The 22,736-nt window shown below is 41.0% G+C and overlaps 1 protein-coding gene across 1 annotated transcript in view; it reads right to left on the bottom strand.

Annotated features, from left to right (window-relative positions):
- LOC136864712 (peroxisomal acyl-coenzyme A oxidase 3) overlaps positions 1-22,736 on the bottom strand; it is a 297,560-nt gene that overhangs the window by 120,081 nt on the left and 154,743 nt on the right. The window contains exon 9 of the mRNA XM_067142046.2: positions 5,471-5,593. Coding sequence (XP_066998147.2) covers positions 5,471-5,593 — 123 coding nt within the window. The remainder of the gene's footprint in view (positions 1-5,470; positions 5,594-22,736) is intronic.

The following is a 22,736-nucleotide window of genomic DNA, read 5'->3' as shown; positions in this document are numbered from 1 at the left end:
TGCCTACACAGATAAGCCAGTTTGGGGAGAGTTGAACACTCTACTAGAAAAGCCCTCTTACATTAATAGGGCATAAAGTAAAAGGTAGATCGCAGAAAACTAACTATGGTAAATATTTGTTTGTAAATCAGGGAACTGATGACTGGAATGCATTACCAGGAGCTTTCTTAGAGCCTTTTCCCAAAAATGTAAGATTTTTCAAGAATAGACTCCAGCATTCTGTAAATTGGGGGTAAATTTCTATGTGATGGTGTCATATTTTAATGAAATGCTCAACCCACTGTAAATTGTAGTATTTAGGCATCTGAATTATTTAACGTATGTGTGAATTTGAACATGAATGTGTGCTGTATTTACAATGCTAAGATAATAGTAATATCAAGACTTACAGTACGTGTGAATTTGTACATGGCTGTGTTGTAATATTAAGCTAGCAACAAGCTCAACCTATAGTACTATAAGCTGTAGTGTTAAACACTGGAAATACTTTTAAAGTTGTGCGTGAATTTGTATATGATAATGATTGATTTAGAATGTCAAACTAGTAGTATTTCTTGTAATATTTTCTTTCCATGGAATTGCTTGTTGTACTCTTGTTGTTGTTGTTGTTGTTGTTGTTATTGCTGCTGCTGGGTAATTATGTCTTAACTTCACTTTATCATCACACTACTGTCAATGATCATTGCCACCGGGATATTTACGAATCGCGATGAATTTGTTGTTAATAACAATAATTTAAAATCCCACAAATTTTCAACCCTTTAGGACTGGTTTGTCCAGTTCTGATTAATGGAAAATTACTTACACAGCTCATGTGGGCAGATGCATTGAAATGATGATATCATTCACTGCAACAGAAATATCTTAAAACTAGGAATGACCATTCTTCCTCGGAGCAACTGAACCAAATCAAGATTATGAGAAACTTTAATCCTCATACTCCCACAAACAAATTTGACCTATTCGGTTTTGGTGACGCTTCTGAAAAGGCATTTGGAACTTGTCATTAGGCAGTTTTGCAGGACAAACGATGGTGACTATGGCTCTTACTTAATTTGTGCTAAGATCAGCTGAGAACAGCTATGCTACCTAGACTTGAGTTAGGAAGGTGTCCTTTTACTTTCTCAACTCATTCAAACGGCAGGAAATTCATTAGTAGAGAAAATCAAAATTAGCCTTTGGAGTAACAGTACAACAGCCTTCGGTTGGAAAGGTACGGAGCCTCGATCGTTGAAAATTTTCGTACCTAACTGAAGTGGCAAAGATCCAGGCGTCAACTGAAGACACAACCAAAGGTCATGGCACCCTCAGAAGGGAATCAGCAGACTGCGTGTCGAGAGGAATTGCATCAATCAAAATTCAAAGTTAGAACTCTTTGGCAGTACAGACCTGCTTGGCTTCAAAAATGAAATCCTTGTCTAGAATCTTCAGAGGAACCTGAAACTTATTTGCAAGAATTGAAGACCACTATTGTGATTCTGACGGCAATGATCAACATAAGTTTTCCAAGACAAAGTCATCTTCATACAGGCTATCAAGGCCATGGGAGGCATGGTGAGTAAAGGCTTCCACTATCCGCAACCTTAACGCTGAGGTAGAGTACATAGCTCTATGCCAGGCCACCTTGCCCCCAGGAATTAATCTGATATTCAGTTTTGGTGTAGGCTGAGTGAACCTCAGGGCCATGTGCTCCTCCGGAAGTGGAAATACTGTTTCTTAAATTTTTAGACTTCCTGTCAGGAAATTGAACCATGTCCTTCGGGGTGAACCGAACACATCTTTACAGCCTTGGTCAGGCAGTCCCTTCTACATGACTTTATCACACCAATTTTCATCATGTTTGAAGATGTGTCGTGTCGAAGCATATTGTCGAAGATTTGTTTTTAATAAGAACAAGAAAGGATCTGGTATACTTGAACAAATGGAAATTCTCCAAGGGGAAAAGTCATAAATAAATGGACACAGAGTGAATAATTTAGGCAAATAATCAAGATCTCCGAAAGAAAAGCCCACTAAGGTCGCTTAGTCCATATCAAGATAGTGATGGGTTGATCAAAGTGGGAAGAAGACTTTGCTTTCCAGAGATCACAGAAGGATAATGGCACTCAATAAGGAAGAAGCTTATATAAAAAAAAATTTTTTTTTTGAAAAGTACACCAATGAAATAGTACGTAAACATATTACATTGTGGTTAAGTTCACAATAATAACTAAACTTATGTCATAATGGTCCACCTTTTCAATACTATATTATGCAATGTTTACATTACATTTCTAATCTATGGACTAGTTTCAGCCTTGGCTGGCCATCATCAGCCTTAATGCAAAACTGTACAAACACAACCAATAACTAAAACAAACGTACAAAAACACTCAAATGACATTAAAAAGTGTTGCAAATATCTGGAATGAACTATGTGCGCAACACGTAAAATACGACAAAATTAAATTTTTTTACAAGTTGCTTTACGTCGCACCGACACAGATAGGTCTTATGGCGACGATGGGATAGGAAAAGCCGAGGAGAGGGAAGGAATCGGCCGTGGTCTTAATTAAGTACAGCCCCAGCATTTGCCTGGTGTGAAAATGGGAAACCACAGAAAACCATCTTCAGGGCTGCTGACAGTGGGGCTCGAACCCACTATCTCCCAGATGCAAGCTCACAGCTGCGCGCCCCCAACTGCACGGCCAACTCGCCTGGTGGAATATTTTCGTGATGGATCGTTGTATTGTAAAGATACGTGGAACAGGCATTGCTAGCAAATTTTCAAACAGTTCTCGTTGATATTATGATGCCAGTTTTAACTTACTGATTATTGAACACGTGGAAATGAAGAATAAGTGTGCAGCCGCAAGAAAATATGGCATAGGCCTAACTAAAGACACTCTTCGGCGTTAGCGTGAAGAAAAAAGATAGTTTAAAAAATGCATACTGTACAATAAATGCATTCAGTGGCCCACAACAAGGACACTTTACAGAAGTTGAAGATAGATTGTGAGGTGTGTGCGCAAAAAATGCAAGGGCGGAATGGCCATACCACAGCGCAGTAAACTCGTTCGTTGACCTTTAACGTCTGCGTCGTTATTAGGCCTATACATTGCTAGCTGCTGAAGTAGGCCAAACCCGGCAAGCAAGACGTGCTTGTAGCGGCAGCCGGTTGTACCTGACGCTGAGAAAAAGTAACAGTTTTATACACAGCAGGAATATTTTCCTGATGGATCGTCGTATTGTAGAGATGCGTGGAACAGGTATTGCCAGCAACAGGTTTTCTTTGCTATTATAATGCTAATTTTAAGTTAATGGTGATTAAACCTGCAGAAATAAAGAAAAATTGTGCAGCAGCAAAAAATATACAGCATAAGTAAAGCCAATATTTGGCGTTGGCGTGAAGACAAAGATAGTCTAAAAATGAGTACTGTACAAGAAAGGCATTCATATGATTTTACAAAGCACTTTTTAAGCCCACTGCAATATTTTTGAAGGAAAAATTGGGGGTTGTCCTGCATCAGGGTCGTCTTGGATTCGGAGAAATACGGTATGTTATTGTTTTTAAAACAAAGAAGCAAATCTTTCCGCAGATCCCCATTAACTGACATTGTAACATTACACTCTAGAAGATTTCACTGTTTTAATCTAGAATCTAAAAGCACAGCTTTGTCTTTTGCTGGGTCCAGGTCTCAAATTACAGGTAAATCACTTAGTTCACCTTAAGTACGTCTGTATGGTTCACCCACTGACACCGGTATGAAATCAGGATCCTGTGATGTCGAAGCCTCAGGCTATGGGGTCTGATGTCGCCCCTCCATACTGTTTTCATCTTCATCAGAGTTCAGAAGACTTCTCTGGAGGGTTAGGTTCACGCAGATTGCCCTCATGTAGCAATGGTCGGAAAGCTGACAATGTTGGAGTATTTTATGCTCAACTTCTTCTTTCTTGATATATCTTCCTTAAGAGGAGGGACCAACCCAAAATAGCACGAATTGTCGGTTCCCTCTAAATTATAGAAATGCTGAAGGGCACAGAACATACACTTTTGCAGATCCATTTAAACAGATTCACAGAACAAAAATTGCAGCAAATGTGGTGCACCCATGTTTTGTCTTGATTCCCACTACATTTTCATACCAAAATAATTGTGGTAGGCTGTAAATATCATATCGCCACATATATAACAAAACTCATCAAGGTTGTTTAAGCATTTACATGGAATCCTAGCTTTTCAAGAATGACCACAAAGTAAACATGCAAACAACAAACAAAACAGACAATGAACAATGGAAGATCTACAGTGACTCCTCATTCCTTCTCTCAGATTTTCCAACCCCTATATTTGCTTCACAAATAGCTGCTTGAAGCACCACATGCTCCATTCATACATACCCTCAAACAACATAAATGGCTGATATCTCGGAAATGAGAGCTAATCATTTTTAATGTCAAATTTGTTTTGATACCAATATGAAATAAGCATTTTCAAGTCAGAAACATTTTCCTTATTGGTCAGTGATACAAGCAAGCAATGTACAAATTGTTGAAGCAGTATCCAGACCCGTGTGAGGACAGAATGGTTTCAAAATGTAACTGGATTAAGATAAGGAAGTGTACTGTCACCATTAATAACTGATTAAACTGTGAAAGAGACAAAGGAAAAATATGGAGACAAGGAGCAGAAGGTAATGTTTGCAGATGACAGTGCTCTAGGGAGCAAATCATGAGGAGGTAGGTCAACTAGGCATATTGGGCGAGTTTATTGGTAATTATGGAATGAAAACTGTAGTGAAAATCACAACAATGGTGTTGACTAGAGGAGAAAGAGAAGGGAAGGGTACCATAAAACATAGGGTCGGTGGGGAGGGGAGACCTTGAAATTATGGAAAGCTTCAAGTACTTGGGAAGCAAAACTGTTGCAGGATGGGACATGGCAATCAGTAAAAGCATTCAGCAGGAAAATGCATTTTACCAGAGTTTGAGGAACTTTACTGGGAAGAAGAAAGTACCAAGGAAGCGTACAGAGGTGATGTACAATATATATAATTGCCCCCATACTGAAAAGTGCAGAAAAGACCTGGACATTGATGAAAAGACAGAAGAGTGATACCAGGCTGGTGAGATTAAATTTTTAGGAAGTATGACAGGAAAGATAGAAGGCAGGGTAAGAAATGAGGATGCCGGGAAGGATATTGGAGAAGACAAATTTTCAGACAGAATACAGTATAGAGAAATAAACTGAGGGAGTTTTGGACTTGTTAAGCAGATGGAAGAGGGAAGAAGCAGATCATGAAGGCTATAACAGACCATGAGATCTATAAAGGTATAGACAAACTAATAGAGGCAAGAATCTAGCCTCACCAGATAAGAGACACGTACCGTATGTGTAATATTCTCTCTACTGAAACTAATACTCAGATTGGGTGCAATGATATTGAAAATATTTTTAATCACTCAGAGAACAGAGAAATAAGATACTTACCAACTTATTTAATTTTCCTCCCGAATTGGATTCTTCCACACAGTCAAGGTACTGGTCAGTGAACGTTGAAATAAATACCTTCAAAGCACAGGCAGCTGCCAAGTATGGGAATAAACGCCATTGCTGGAGACAAATAAAGATATATCAAATTTCCATGAGTAAACCTGACAGAACATGTCATTCAGTAGGCTGGCTAATAGTAATGTTATGGTTTCACATTCCACGAATTATTTTTTAAGGTTTTTACACACCAAGAAAGGTGACAGAAATATTGTCCCACAGTAGTCCCATATGCCAGATGATGATGTTTGTTGTTTAAAAGGACTTAACAGCTAAGTCATCGGCCCCTAATGGTACAAGGTGAAATGAAATGAAAATTAGAACTTCGAAATGTATCTACTGACTAGAATCTAAAATGAAAGGTGATGAGAAAACGATCATGAAACAAAAACAATCAGTGGATCCAATTCACAATGTCTTAATTACTGGGAAGATGCTTATTATCTAAAGGGGTCTAAAATCCAGGTCACCGGACCCTCACAATGGTACTAATCACAGGTAACGTAGACTCATGGTGTTTCTCGCATGGTGATACTAATCATAGGTAATGTAAACCCATGGTATGTCAAACACAATGGCACCACTCGCAGGTAGCACAAACGCATGGCGTTTCACACATAAGGGCAACACTCACAAGAAACGCAGACTCATGATGCTCCTTACCTAGGTGTACTAATCACAGGCACCGGTATTCCCATGGTGTTCCTCACTTGGTGGAACTAATCACAGGGCATGTACTTTCACGGAGTCACTCACATAGTGGTACTAATAATAGGCAATGCAAACCCATAGTGCATCACACATTACGGTAATGCCCACAGGCAACACAATCCCATGGTGCTCCTCACATAATAATACTACTCTCTGGCAACGCAGACCAATGGTTTTCCTTAAATAGTGGTACTAATCACGGGTGCCACTATTCCCGTGGTGTTTCTCACATAGTAATAATAATCGCAGGCAACGTAGATCCATGGTGTTGCACATAAAGTGGTACTATTCATAGGTAACGCAGACCATACTGAACACAGTGGAACGGACCAGTGGAATACACATGATAACCTCTTTCACAAGCAAGACTCAGACCCATAATATTCTGCACAGAATGGTACTGCACCTATATAAAGTAGACCCTCGCAAGGTGGTACTAGTCGCAAGTAACGTCGACCCATGGTGTTCTGCACGTAATGGTACTAATCACAAGTAACCTCATGGTTCTAATGTCATCATCCCTTGGTCACCCATTTTAGTCTCTTACGACAGGCAGGGGATACCCTGGGTGTAGTCTACGTCTGTGTCCCCCACCCACAGGGGGTAGAGAGAGAAAGAGAGAGAGAGAGAGAGGAAAAAAGGAAAAAGAAGGGATCCAACCCTTCGAAAAATGAAGTACCAGACAATGAAAGACAAGGGCCACGAAGGGCGTGAAAATGAAAGAACCCCTAGGCCTAGAATGCTCTAATACCGTCGGGGTCAGAAAAGAACAAGAGTTGACCAAGGAAGGTCAGACAGGATAGATAAAAGTGAGGAGCCTGGCAGAAGTAAGTGGAAGCAATGCCAGGTTTCAGCTAAGGAGCCCGTGGTCGCCAACCCACACTCCCAAGTTGAGAGCCCCTGGTGCCCCTTTTAGTTGCCTCTTACGACGGGCAGGGGATACCATGCGTGTACTCATCTGCGTCCCCCACCCACAGAGGGTCCACATGCCAGTAAATTTACCAAAATGAGGCTAGCATATTTGAGTACCTTCATACTCTAAGTGGCAGATCTGGGATCAAATCTGCCTCCTTGGACACAGGGAGCCAGTGTTCCACCATCAGAGCCACTCACTCACATGACTAAGATGGCGGACGGTTGCAGGCATGTTGTAAGCGTGTTCCTGATAATAATTGTGTTTCTTGTGGTCCGAGCGGTTTTATCGCGGTCACATGTGAATGAAAGTGAACCGACAAGCGTATACTTTGATGTTAAGTGCGGTAAAACTTGTTGGGAAGATATACTCTTCCAATAATAAGCTGCAAATAAGCGCCCACGTGTTGTGTATTAACGGCGAGCAGCAGCGAATGGCGTCCAGTCAGCGTGTAAAGCACAAGCCTTCGGCCAGTGACACATCAATCCTGACGCTGAGTATTCTACTACTAACAGTTGCCGGCAATGTCTAGCTGAACCCAGAACCGGAGGTAAATACCAGCCTTAGCATCTACTGCCAGAATGTCTGTGGTCTGAAGAAATCACTTGTGGACTTTAACGTTGTTCTGAGTGACATTCATTACGACTGCTTGTGTTTAGCGGAGTCCTGGCTCGACTCTTCAATCGACAATAGTGAAATACTGCACGACGATTATGTTATTTTCTGCCAAGATAGGCAAAATATCATTACTAGTAAGAGCAAGGGAGATGGGATTTTAATAGCAGTGAACTCTGGGTACAGTCCAGTGGAACGGCCTGACCTAACGGGAGACTGGGAATGTGTTGTTGTGAAAGCCGAGCACTGTACATAGTCTGCTGTTACCTGCTCCCGGATGAGGTGAAAGTACAGCTCACAGACTTCCGAGAAACTCTGGCTCGAATCAATCACGAAGCAAAACAAAATGACACTATTATCGTGTGCGGTGATTTCAATATAAGCCAATTAGCCTGGGCCTCAGACGATTTGGGATCTATTAATCCTAGCCTCGCCCATGTCAACGAGGAAGCCTGCTTTCTTTTAGAGACCACCAATTAATTTAACCTTCGCCAAGTTTGCGGTTTTCCAACACGAGGAAATAACTTCCTGGACCTTGCTTTCGTGTCTGAAAAAGTCACTAATAATATCCTGCGTGAAGCAACAGAACAGGTAGTACAATCAGATCATTCTGCGCTTGACCTCAGACTTCATATTTTCCGTGTTCCTCGTTTACCACAGACTACAAAATCATTATTCGTTTGGACAAAAGCAGACTTTCCTCATCTACGAAATATCTTATCCTACTGTCCATGGAACTTGCTCGAATCCTGTCCATCTCTTGATGCCGCAGTCGACTTGTTTTATGACTTACTGCACAGCGCTCTTAAGGATGCCATACCTTCCCGCATATTGAAGAGTAGGCATCTTCCCTCTTGGTATGATTCCGAACTTACAGACAAAAATGCGGCCAAATGAAAGAGCAAGGAAACAAGCTGCAAGGTTTTTACTTCCCTCAGATTACATCGAATTTGCGACGCTGAGAAAGGAATACAAACAAATGCAGCGGAGAAAGTATACGAATTATGTTGGGTGTGTTGAGGAGGATATTATCAGACATCCACAGAGATTTTGGAAATTTATTAATTGCAAATCAAAATCTAGGTGACTACCCTCTATGTTGATTAATGAAGACAAGGAAATTAGCTCGCTGAAAGAATTTATGGATAATTTTGCCGACACTTTCAAAAAATTCCATCCACCCAGTGTTCCCTGTAATTCTCACACCGAACAATTCGGGGAAATTAACTTATCATCAGTGGTAACTTCAACATCGGAAGTCTGCAACATCTTGAAGTCGATGGATACGAAGAAGTCTTGTGGTCCAGATCACATTCCAAGAATTGTGTTACGCGAGTGTGATGAGGTGGCAACATCACTTACCACAATAATCAACTGGTCTCTTCATACAGGCAATTTCCCGTCCGAATGGAAGAAAGTATATGTTATTCCAGTCTTTAAGAAAGGTGACAGATCTTTATTTGTCAATTACAGACCAGTAGTTCTTCTTTCACTCAATTCCAAAGTAGCAGAAAGAGTCTTATACAAAGCCTTGTACAGTGCCCCCAGTGGTTTAATTAATATTAACCAGCATGGTTTTGTCCAGAAACGCTCAACTATCACCAATCTTGCTGTGTACTCCCACTTCATATCTAGCGCTCTGGACAATTGCAAGCAGGTTGATGCCGTGTACACAGACTGTTCCAAGGTTTTCGACTCTGTGCAGCATAATGCTCTTTTGACTAAGTTGTCAGCATATGGCATTCATGGAAGCTTGCTTGAATGGTTTAAATGCTATCTTTACGACAGGAGGTATTCAGTAAAATACCAGGGTATAATTTCTTGTCCATATCAGCCTATGTCTAGTGTTCCACAAGGGTCACTACTGGGACCTCGTTAATGATCTGCCATCACAATTCCATTCGAGCAACTACCTGCTCTATGCTGATGACCTTAAAATCTACAGGGTGATTGAAAAGATGAGTGACTGTGAATTGTTACAGTCTGATATAAATAATATTAGTGATTGGTGCAAAAAGTGGCATTTAACCCTAAATATTTCAAAGTGCAGTGCAATATCCTTCACGAGAAAACTGCAAGTTAATGTATTCAATTAACATATAAAGGATCAAGAAGTGAAGCATGTTAATAAAATTAACGATCTTGGTGTTACTTTTAGTAATCAAAAGGGTCTATCTTTCAATGAGCATGTGTTAAATATCGTTAACAAGACATCTAAAACGTTAGGCTTCCTCAAAAGAAATTGTAAGAGTTTTAAATCTGTTGTCCCATTGAAAACCCTGTATTTCTCACTTATACGATCTAGTCTAGAATACTGCTCTGAAGTGTGGATCCCCTCACAGCAATACTTAGTTAATACTTTAGAGTGAGTACAGATCCGATTCTCAAAATGGATAAGTAAAAAGTGTTTGGGTATCAAGCTGTCATCAACAGATTATGACTTGTTTTGTACAAACATATGTATTGAGTCTCTTAGGACTAGGCGCAAGTATGTCAATGCACATTTCATACACAAATGTATCGGTAATTTCATTGACTGTCCCAATTTACTCCAGTTGCAACCAATTCATGTTCCTTCCCACAATACCCGACAGGCTGTCGCCTTTCACTTACCCAGATGCAGAACCTAATCACATAGGAACTCTTGGTTTATGCAGGCCCCGAGATCCCTGAACGAAATTAGCGGGATAGTGGATGTATTTCACTCGTCAGCTAGTGAAATTCACAGACATCTTATGGACGCTTCATAGACAGAGTATTCCTTGTATCTTGTTCTGTGCATTTCGTAACTGAAAGTTATACTTCCCCCTTTCAGTCATTCAAAATGTATAAACACTTTTCTGTTTACACGTCTTTTTTTTTTTCTTCCTTATGTTTTCTGTAAATATGTAGACCCTATATATTATATATTGCTTAGTTATAATTAGTAGTAGTAGTAAGTGCTGTTAATATTTTTATTATCTGAATGTATTATATCATCTGTAATTGGAGAATTAGTAACTCTTGATGATAAATAAACAAATCACTCCAGATACTAGGTAAACTGTAAATGATCATAACTACTACTATTACAAACTATTATTATTATTATTATTATTATTATTATTATTATTATTATTATTATTATTGTTACGGAGTTATCCGTGGTAGTTAGAGGTGAAAGAAGGTGCTGGGATGAACAGGTCTCAATCTACGAAATTAAAGTTAATTTAAAATTTAACAAGGTTATATTTTCTTTTTAAGATCAAGAAATAACAAATATAATAGGTACTTAGTAGCCTAGCAACAAATCGAGAATGTACAATTACAGTGATTACAGGATTTGGGCTCCGAGAGCCAGACACACAATTCTTGAGCTATAAGCCCAACTTGACACGTATACGAGATTCAACAAAGGGGCAGAAGACCCCAATTATGCCCAGGAGCTCTTGCTCCCAATTACACAGTAAAGCCTCCTCGAGGCACGAAGAAACAAATTTTTTGGGAAGAGCAACCCGCTTTCAAAGTTCCAGCCTATCAAAGGCCACACCAAACTCCACCTTCAACCTGACCTCCGAGCACATGAAAACTGGTAAAAATACCCAACCTACTGAGGCCTACTCAGTAAAGAAATAGGACAATTACATGGCCTCCAAAATACCAACTTGAGGGGAGGCGAAACTGCACTCCTAATACATTTTATTTAAAACCTATTTGGCACTAGGCCGCATATGCAAGGGCTAATCCCATACTAAAGAGGTGACACGATAGGAAAACTTATTACATTACGAAACGAAGAAAAATGGTTGAGAAAACGTAGTCACCTCAAAAACAATATGAAAGGGAGCTCGAGAGGGTTAGGCACTCTCTATCCCAATTTGTAGTTTAAAGAGATAGAATTTATACCAAGAGTCTTTTACATTTTAGAGGAAAGTTACATGGTAAGAGGTATCGAACCTGCCCCGAGAGTTAAACTGCTGAGCTAGCAAGAAAAGAAAATATTAAAAGGCCATTACCTTATTGAAGAACTGCTGCCCGACGAAAGAGGCGCTTCCCGCCCCCTGCTACATACCGTATTTCACGGCATAATCATCGCCACTGCGTAATCGTCGCATCCTTTATTTTCAATACAAAAATCGGACTTTAAACCTTTAATTACATAATTTTAGAGGAAAGTTACACGGTAAGAGGTATCGAACCTGCCCCGAGAGTTAAACTGCTGAGCTAGCAAGAAAAGAAGTTATTGAAAGGCCATTACCTTATTGAAGAACTGCTGCCCGATGAAAGAGGCGCTTCCCGCCCCCTGCTACATACCGTATTTCACGGCATAATCGTCGCCACCGCGTAATCGTCGCATCCTTTATTTTCAATACATAAATCGGACTTTAAACCTTTAATTACATAATCGTCGCACGTCCAAATTTTGTTCACTAATCTGGTTAAAAGGTAAATGGAACTTCAACGTAAGTCGCACATGAATGCGCAATTTAAATACGTGTATGGTTTATGAGCAATTTGGCAACACAGTCACGTTTGCGACATGTTGCACAACGTATAAATAAATAATACCGGTATATGTACGACGCATGGCTTACCGGTAGACTATCTGCAGTTTGACAACGTGGTCGCGAGACATTGTACTATTTATTCACCACCTACATATTATGCTTACCGGTAGGCTATCGACAGTTTGACAACGTGGTCGCAAGACAGTGTACTATTTATTCACCACCTACATATTATGAGTTCCCATTTGAAATACGTAAGGCTGTAAGTTATCGCTTATCGGCAATGTCGCCAGGAAATACCGGCTAGGTAGGTTGAATGGACCTCGAACCAGCCCTCAGATACAGGTAAAATTCCCTGACCCGGCCGTGAATTGAACCCGAGGCCTCCGTGTAAGAGGCAAGCACGCTACCCCTACACCATGGGGCCGGCTCCTTTGTTATTGCGCACGAAGTGAAATCCAAGACTATAACGCAGATTTCCACGGAATTATTCAGCCGAATTATTTACGATGTCTCAGTTGTCATCGCTAGACTCTTATATTACTACTACATCAAAAGTGTCCGGGCATGGGATGAAAACTTTTATCCAAGCAGTCAAGATAATTATTATCCAATGCTATTAAAGTTTTATTTTATAAACTCGTCAGTAATGTAATGTAAAATCATCAATAACTGGGAAGAAATACTAACCTAATTACCGTATGTTTAAAAGAAATTGAAAAAATTAATGTTTGTTACTGACGTCTCGGAATACAGTCAACTATACAGTAGATCTACACCGCGCTAGCTAGAGCTCCGGTTTGCGAGCTTTGCGCAAGCGCAGTAGTGTGTCGCAACCAACGAGCTAAACTGATAAATTGTTGCATGCTTCCTTGCTGCCTAACAGTATTGGCTGCTCTGGAATGGACAGATCACAGATGCATTTATTTGTTTCAGATTTACGTGATTACTGTAGACATGTGTGCGTGAGAATTTAAGTTTTTAATTTGTGGTTTGGGTGTTTGCAGAAATAATTTGTTTTAATATTGAACAATTACGGAAAGTCATTTATATCGCAAAACATTAACATGTGAAGCATTTATAAGCGATTATGGGTAAATATAGAAACTATTCTGCGGGCTTCAAGCTAAGCGTAATTGCCTTCGCTGAACAGCACGGGAACAGAGCTGGAGAAAGAAAATTTTCTTTGAGTGAAAAGTTGGTGCGTGACTGGCGGAAAGTAAAAAACAAGCTAAAAAGCACAAACCCTTCTAGACGCACGTTTAGAGGTCCTAAAACAGGGAAGTTTCCTATAATTGACGAAGAAGTGTTTAGGTACGTTAGTGAAATACATAACAATGGCTGCAGTGTATCATATGAAATGTTACAAATTAAGGGACAGGAGGTAGCGCGCAAACACAACATACCGGTAACTCAGTTTAAGGCGACTCGTGGGTAGATTAAGGGGTTCATGCGACGACACAATCTGTCAGTGCGAAGGAGAACAACACTAAGCCAAAAGTTGCCTGCTGATTACACGGACAATATTGTAAATTTTCACCGATTTGTCATACGTTTGCGCAAGAAAACTTCGTACTTGCTTTCTCAAATCGGTAATGCCGAGCAGACTCCAATCTTTTTTGATATGCCTCGCAACAGCAGTATTGCACTAAAAGGATCACGGAGTGTATTAATGAAAACCAGCGGTAGTGAGAAGTTGCGTTGCACGGCAATGCTAGCCATTACAGCTGATGGGAGAAAGTTGCCGCCCTACATCATTTTCAAGAGGAAAACGATGCCTAAGAATATACAGTTTCCCCCGTGGAATTCATGTACGAGTGCAACCAAAGGGTTGGATGGACGTAGAACTCATGCTGGACTGGGTTAAAACTGTGTGGAATAGAAGACCTGGTGCACTACTAAAACAACCAGCTCTGCTTGTTTTAGATAGTATCCGAGGTCACCTCGTGAACGAAGTGAAGCAAATTCTCACTACAAATAAGACACGACAGATAGTCATTCCTGGTGGCCTAACATCTGCTTTGCAGCCACTAGACGTATGTGTTAATAAACCCACTTACGTCGATTTTACGAGTGGATGATGAGCGGCGATCAGCAATTGACGCCCGCCGGAAATATCAGGCGTCCACCCTTGGACTTGTTATGCTCGTGGGTGAAGAAGAGTTGGGATCTTATACCACCTGAACTAGTCTCCAAGAGCTTCAAAAGGACTGGGATTTCGAATGCACTAGATGGTTCCGAAGATGACGCAGTGTGGCAGGGAGACGAAGAATCTGATACTGGTATTAACAGAGGCGAGGACGGCGCATCAGATAGCGAAACCTGCGATAGCGACACCGAAGATTTGGAATAAACTGCGTACCGGTAAGTCCGCATTTCACAACAAAGCGATAATTTTTTGCAAGTGTAATATTTTAACTTTAATACTCAAATTAATGACAAATTAACTTAATACGTTCATTTTTATTTTCAGGTTGGAAAAACGTTCGCTGAATTGTTGCGAAAAATTATGAATTTTGTTTTAGACTATTTTAATTATTTTGATGTATAAACGCGAGTATTACGTGCATCTTAAATTTGTATCAAATACAATTTAGTTATAAATACATTTTTTGAGTAATACAAATACTGGTATTAAATATTCATCGTATAATGGTCGCACCCTACAATTTTTTTTCGAAAATTTTGGTATAAAAAGTGCGACGATTATGCCGTGAAATACGGTAATTTACACAATGATAGATGTCACTGAAGTGGCGCAGAGACCCGAAAATCAGCAGTTTATATACCCTCGCGGATTATTCAAAACCTTTCATGAATGATAACACCTGCCCACAAGCTTTTTATTGGAAGGCCAAAAGATTACAAGTCAAAACTGAAGACGACATCTAGGATTGGTGGAAAATTAATTACAAAAATTTATGATTGGCCAATTTCAAAACTGGCGGAAAGAAAGGGTTAACGTTGCCAACTTAAAAAATGGCAGAAAGAAATTTAATAAAGAACAAACTTATAAATACTAAATTTCTTCCAAAAAAAGTTCTTTCACTTCGCACTAGGGTGCACAATTGTAGTTTATAAGAGGTGCCATCTAGAAGAGAATGTTCACACTTCTTGCTACCGGGAAAACAAAAATACATCGAAAACGACACAGTTCAGAACACTTCAAAATTTACAAGTAGGGACATCTTCTGAGAAACTTGAGACTTAACACGGTAGTTAAAGTTCAGGCTTCCTCCAGTAGAGGAGTTTCAACTGGTGCAAAGTTTGAATTAGCGGCGCGGAGGTGTACCGCCCGGTACAGACCTCCCCCCCCCCAAAAGTCCCTCCAAGGGGTAACACAGAAGAAGATAAACTTTTGTTTTAAAACAAGGTCCAAGTTATGCTGTTGAAATAGAAATTAATTGCAGAAGGATTTACAACCAAATTTTCTTAAATGATTGGGTCCAGTTTCAAACTTCTTTGTAGTAACGTTTGAAGGAATGTCTTTATGCTTGTAGAAGTTGAATTCAGAAGGAAAAAGTTTTAATACTTGAAAGTGAAGAAAAAATTTTCTAAGTCCACCAAATATTGCAGTTGAATTAAAAAATGTAGTAATTGTTGATATTAAATGTCCATGTAGCTGATTAAGTACATTCAATGTTGATTAAGTTTGACGGCCAGACCAGCCACCGCTGCTTGTGTCCAGAGGAGACCGCTCGGACCCATCAAGTACCCTGAGATACCGCTCGCCCGCACTATACAGGTCGCGGGCAAGTTGCAGGTTGTGCGCTGCACATCAGCCTAGGCCGGGAGGAGGACTCCGGCTCGCCGTACACTGGCTGGCCTCACTGGAGAGGGGCGGGCCCATACCCCACCTCAGTGGCGGTACGGCGCCGCGCTGCTGCTGGGGGCACTGAAACATTAAAATCTCGGCGGCAGAATTTTGTTGGACCAGATGATTTAGGGTACAGTCTTTGTGGTGAGGTTGAGGGGCCAGCGGCGTGGAGTTTTGTTTTTCATTTAAATAGCCACAGTTTTATGTGAGCAGGAGACGGGAGCATGGTAATGGCCATGGCAAGGACAGGATGGCAGCTTAACTGGTCGGGGAAGGTGTACAATAAATGCTTAAAGAACCTGACTCCAAGGGCAGAAGGCCTCAAAATGCAACCAAAAAAAAAATATATATATATATATATATATATATATATAACCTTCCGAATTCTTTCAAAAATGTTAAAGCAAATCTAAAATCAGCTACGTTAGCGCGGAAGCTACACAGGTTTCACCTGCGACAGGTGAACTCTAAATATCCTCTCGGTGGCTGGATTGCTTAGTAACAACGTAACCGGCGTAAGAAAATCGAGGATTATGCACGGCCCATGAAATCTGGGGGCAAGCTTACCCGCGGGAACAAAATTCTTGACCATCAGCTGGTCGCCTACCTTCAAATTGGTGGGTCTCCGTCCACGATCATATCTTTCCCTAACCTTTTCATGAGACACTTTAAGATTGGCTTTAGCCTTCTTCCAGAGATCTTTAATATTATCAGGATCTGTTGTCTCGGGTAGAATGTCACTCAGAGACCAGAGGTTAGAGAGCGGCGTGTTGGGAACAAACTTGAACATCAGAGAAGGTGGAGGTAATTTATGTGATTCATGAACCGCCGAATTTAGAGCGAAAGCTAACCAATGGAGGGACGTGTCCCACCTGGAATGGTCTTCATGATGATAAGCAATAAGAGCCGACCTGAGGTTACGATTGACTCTTTCGGCAAGAGATGGTTGGGGATAATAAGCAGAAGTAGTCACATGAGATATGGACAGATCAAAACAGAATTTACGAAATAGATTGGATGTGAAAGCCTTAGCGTTGTCAGACACAATATATTGACACGGACCAAAAGAAGCAAAGATTGAATTTAAACAAGTAATGGTGGACTGAGCGGTAGCCAGCTTAGTCGGGAATAACCTAGAAAATCTTGTAAAACCATCTACACATACAAGGATGAACTTGTTGGCATTCCCCTTTGACTGGGGGAAGGGTCCTACGTAATCAATGTAGAGACGTTCCATGGGGCGCGACGCTTGATGAGAAGACAAAAGGCCTACCTTGGTAGACATGGTGGGTTTACTAAGCAAGTAAGATTTACAAGCCTTTACTAGTTCACGAATTTCACCGTCCATACCCTTCCAGATAAACATTTTCACGGGTTTTAAAGATACCTAAATGCCCCCCTAATGTGGTCTCATGATAGTACTTGAAGATCATTGGTACAAGAACAGCTGGAACTACAACTTTCATCATCTGATCATGCCTCGAAGGGCAACATAAAACACCATTCCTCAGTACATAAGGGACAACATGTTCCCCAGAAGAAAGGGTTTCCATGAACGGAGCCAGCGTTGGATCTTCTCGTTGATATTTCTCAATATCCCTAAAGAGCATGGGAGCATCTGTTAAGATGGCATTAACCTCAGATAGCATGGACTCGGGAGGTGATGAACTATCGACCGATTTATGGGTCGCGCCGTCATTGGAAAACATACGGCTGAGTCCGTCTACGACAACATTTTCAGTACCTCTGATATGCCTAACGTCAAATTGGAAGGCAGAAATTCGGATGGCCCACCGGGCTATACGACCAGTACGACGCGGCCTACCTAAGATCCAGCTTAGGGCTTGATTATCTGTCTCCAAGTCGAATTTGACATGTTCCAGATAGAGATGGAACTTTTCTAAGGCAAATAAGACTGCCAAACCTTCAAGCTCATAGATGGAATACTTGGCTTCTTGAGCCGATAGAGTCCTAGAGGCATAGGCGATGGGTCGCCTCCCTCAGTCTCTTGAAGAAAGATTGCAGCTACCACCGCCGCCGACGCGTCGGTTTGGACGATGAGTTTCTTCGAGAAATCTGGCATAGCAAGGACAGGGGCATTACAGAGAGCTAATTTCAGGTCTTCAAAAGCGGCTTGTTGCGAAGGCCCCCACTCGAATTTTATACCTTTCTTACGAAGAAGGTTCAAGGGCGCCGCTCTATTGGCAAAATTTGGAATAAATTTTCTGAAGAAATTCACCATACCAATGAACCTAGCAATACCTTTGACGTCCTTGGGAGGCTTGAAATCACTGATGGCCTGCGTTCTACAGTGATCGACTGCAACACCATCGGGCGACACAATATGCCCTAGGAATGACAGAGGGCTTAGCGAATGCTACCTTGGACAACTTCACAGTTAGCCCCGCCTTACGAAGGCGACTGAGAACTTCCTTTAGATGATCTAGATGTTCTTCAAACGTCTCCAAAAATACGACGACCATCATCAAGATAGTGGTACAAGTACTCAAATTTGATGTCGGAGAAGACCCTATCTAGTAGCCTCGTAAGCACAGCTGCTCCGGTGGGGAGCCCGAAAGGCACACGGTTGTATTCATACAAATTCCAATCCGTGGCAAACGCTGTAAGATGTTTGGATTCTTCAGCCAGAGGAATTTGATTATAGGCCTGATTTAGATCCAAGATGGTGAAGAACTTAGCTTTGCGAAACCATGAAAAACAAGAATGAAGGTCAGGAAGGGGCACATATTGTAACACCACCTTCCGATTGAGAGCCCTATAATCAATGACAGACCTGAAGCCACCTTGGGGTTTCGAGACTAGAAGAGTAGGCGAAGAATACGCCGACTTAGAGGGCCTAATAATACCATCCTTTAACATTTGATCGATGATCTCTTTCAATGCCTTCATTTTAGGTGGAGATAGCCTATAAGGTGGAAAACGGACAGGAACCGAATCCGTGACCTCAATTTTGTATTCGATCAGGTCAGTAACACCAAGAGTATCCGAGAACACCTCTGGAAACGACTGACACAACTTACGAATACTGTCAGCCTGCTCCTCACGTAGATGTCTAAGATCTAACAACATCTCATCCTGGGTAGGCGAAATAGATGAACATGATACAGAATTACATTTCAATAAGGGGATTTTACAATTAGAAGCAAATTTCAATGTGCATGACTTACTTTGAAGATCGAGCACTAGACCCGTATGGGACATGAAGTCGGCTCCCAATATAATGGGGCAAGATAAGTGCTTGGCCACAAACAATTTAACTTTCCAAGTAAATTTAGAAATACGAATTTTGGTTTTAAGGAACCTAAAATTTCTAATGGAGAAGAATTAGCCGAAACATATTGAACAGAAGATGAGCAATAGTCAGGAAGTTCACAGATAGATTTCAATTTCGAATACCATTCCGCCGAAATAATAGAACAAACACTGCCTGAATCTAAAAGAGCAGTTATAGGCTCATTATTTAACTCAATTTTGAGAAAAGGCACAGGTGCGGGGGTATCCACCGCAATCCTAAGACATTCTTTGGGACCTTCAAAGGATAAATTTGAAGACAGAGTTTTTCCTGAAATTCCGACATGTTTACAAAGGGCTGAGTCTCGGGAAGATGGATGAGTTGACTCAGCCGAAGCCACTAGTCACTTATTATTATTGGCATTGGTGGAAGTTGCACCAGAAGTTAAGCAGGAGGGGGTGCTATTAGAGTTTGGGCAATTCTTGGCGATATGTGAGAAAGCCCCACATTTAAAACAGCCTTGTGATGAACCTGCTCCATTATTTGTCCTACTAGATTTGACCAATGGACTTTTATTGCGAAGATGGTCAGGCGACCCGCAAGCATAACATTTACGGGGTGTGGCTGGTCGGAGAGGTGGAGGCCGGGGATTACTAAAGGAAGGAGGGGGTTCTTTCGCGACACGCAAGTTATCGGCGCATCTAACTCCTTCGGCGGAGACGGCCATAGCCTCTAACTCGGCAAAAGTTTGCGGACGCGACGCAAAACACAAGTATGATCTGTAAGATGGAGAAATGCCTTCCACAATGGCCTGTACAATCTGATCCTCAGGGAAGTGAAGAGCAAACACCCTGGTATAGAATTTAATGTCTTGTATGAAATCAGCAAGATTTTCATCCAGTCTCTGTACTCGATAATAGTACTTCTGAATCAGAGATGACCTCGCACGAGCAGGGATGAAATTTGCAAGGAGGTGTGCATGAAAATCTTCAATAGATGACTGTTCCGCTATTGCCCTAACAATTTTGTCCGAGAGAACACCAATTGCATAGGGATAAATTATCTGCAAAATTTGACATGGAGAAAGAGAAAAAACAAGAGCATGGTCCTGAAATTCAACTAAAAACCTTAAGAATGAAATAATTTCACTGGTAGAGTTAACCATAAACTTAGAAATACTTCTGAGCAACATTGCTAATGGATGAGGTAAGCTGCTGAACCCGGGTGACATAGTAGGTAAAGGTTTAAGTGGCAAGGAAGCTAATTCAGAACGTACATTATTCAATGAGGTACGTCGTTCAGATTCATGGTCTAATGCGGCAGAGGTTTGTTGAACTCCTATCGATTTAGTACTTTCTTCCCCGGTGGGAGAACGGTCCTCGCTGACTACGTTTACCGTAGCGGGTTGGTCGGTTTTTGGAGGAACCTCCCCAGTTAACAATTGGGTAACCTTACTGGACAATTCAGAAAGATTTTAAAGAACACGCTAGCTTCCTTCCTCTGAACGTCATTCAACTTCAGAGACAACAGATCGTTAACTCTATTAGAAAAATGGAATAACCTTGCTTGCACACGTTTAATTTGATTAGGAGAAGGGTCATTTTCTTCAAAAAAGGTAATCACAGATGCCAGCTCAGTAGTATTATCAGTGATCGTGGAAAGAGAGTCGTCAATTTCTTTCTCTCCCAAAGTGGGGATGGAAATGGGCAAATGAAGGGACTCTCTAAGCTTATTTGTGTCTACCGCAACCGTGCCTCCAGATTGCACATTTCTAATTGTTAATTCATAGATTAACTCCTCCTTGCGCAAATAGTTGAGATGGAGGACATCGTGAGGGCCGGGCATGATGACAAACAATTTTGAAAAAAAAAAAGGAAAAATCAAAAAATTCCAGCAACTGAGAAAATTGTTAGAGTTCGAAAACAAAGCACTGTTTAGCCGTCAAAAGAGGCTAATTTGAGACCCATTCAACCACGCTCTGCTACCACTTGTTACGGAGTTATCCGTGGTAGTTAGAGGTGAAAGAAGGTGCTGGGATGAACAGGTCTCAATCTACGAAATTGAAGTTAATTTAAAATTTAACAAGGTTATATTTTCTTTTTAAGATCAAGAAATAACAAATATAACAGGTACTTAGTAGCCTAGCAACAAATCGAGAATGTACAATTACAGTGATTACAGGATTTGGGCTCCGAGAGCCAGACACACAATTCTTGAGCTATAAGCCCAACTTGACACGTATACGAGATTCAACAAAGGGGCAGAAGACCCCAATCATGCCCAGGAGCTCTTGCTCCCAATTACACAGTAAAGCCTCCTCGAGGCACGCAGAAACAAATTTTTTGGGAAGAGCAACCCGCTCTCAAAGTTCCAGCCTATCAAAGGCCACACCAAACTCCACCTTCAACCTGACCTCCGAGCACATGAAAACAGGGGTAAAAATACCCAACCTACTGAGGCCTACTCAATAAAGAAATAGGACAATTACATGGCCTCCAAAATACCAACTTGAGGGCAGGCGAAACTGCACTCCTGATACATTTTATTTAAAACCTATTTGGCACTAGGCCGCATATGCAAGGGCTAATCCCATACTAAAGAGGTGACACGATAGGAAAACTTATTACATTACGAAACGAAGAAAAATGGTTGAGAAAACGTAGTCACCTCAAAAACAATATGAAAGGGAGCTTGAGAGGGTTAGGCACTCTCTATCCCAATTTGTAGTTTAAAGAGATAGAATTTATACCAAGAGTCTTTTACATTTTAGAGGAAAGTTACATGGTAAGAGGTATCGAACCTGCCCCGAGATTTAAACTGCTGAGCTAGCAAGAAAAGAAGTTATTAAAAGGCCATTACCTTATTGAAGAACTGCTGCCCGACGAAAGAGGCGCTTCCCGCCCCCTGCTACATAATTTACACAATGATAGATGTTACTGAAGTGGCGCAGAGACCCGAAAATCAGCAGTTTATATACCCTCGCGGAACATTCGAGATCTTTCATGAATGATAACACCCGCCCACAAGCTTTTTATTGGACGGCCAAAAGATTACAAGTCAAAACTGAAGACGACATCTAGGATTGGTGGAAAATTAATTACAAAAATTTATGATTGGCCAATTTCAAAACTGGCGGAAAGAAAGGGTTAACGTTGCCAACTTAAAAAATGGCAGAAAGAAATTTAATAAAGAACAAACTTATAAATACTAAATTTCTTCCAAAAAAAGTTCTTTCACTTCGCACTAGGGTGCACAATTGTAGTTCATAAGAGGTGCCATCTAGAAGAGAATGTTCACACTTCTTGCTACCGGGAAAACAAAAATACATCGAAAACGACACAGTTCAGAACACTTCAAAATTTACAAGTAGGGACATCTTCTGAGAAACTTGAGACTTAACACGGTAGTTA

Source organism: Anabrus simplex, chromosome 2 (genome assembly GCF_040414725.1).
Source record: "Anabrus simplex isolate iqAnaSimp1 chromosome 2, ASM4041472v1, whole genome shotgun sequence".
Taxonomy (NCBI): Eukaryota; Metazoa; Arthropoda; class Insecta; order Orthoptera; family Tettigoniidae; genus Anabrus; species Anabrus simplex.
The sequence above is the reverse complement of the archived record's forward strand: the minus strand, read 5'-3'. Positions and strand labels throughout refer to the sequence as shown.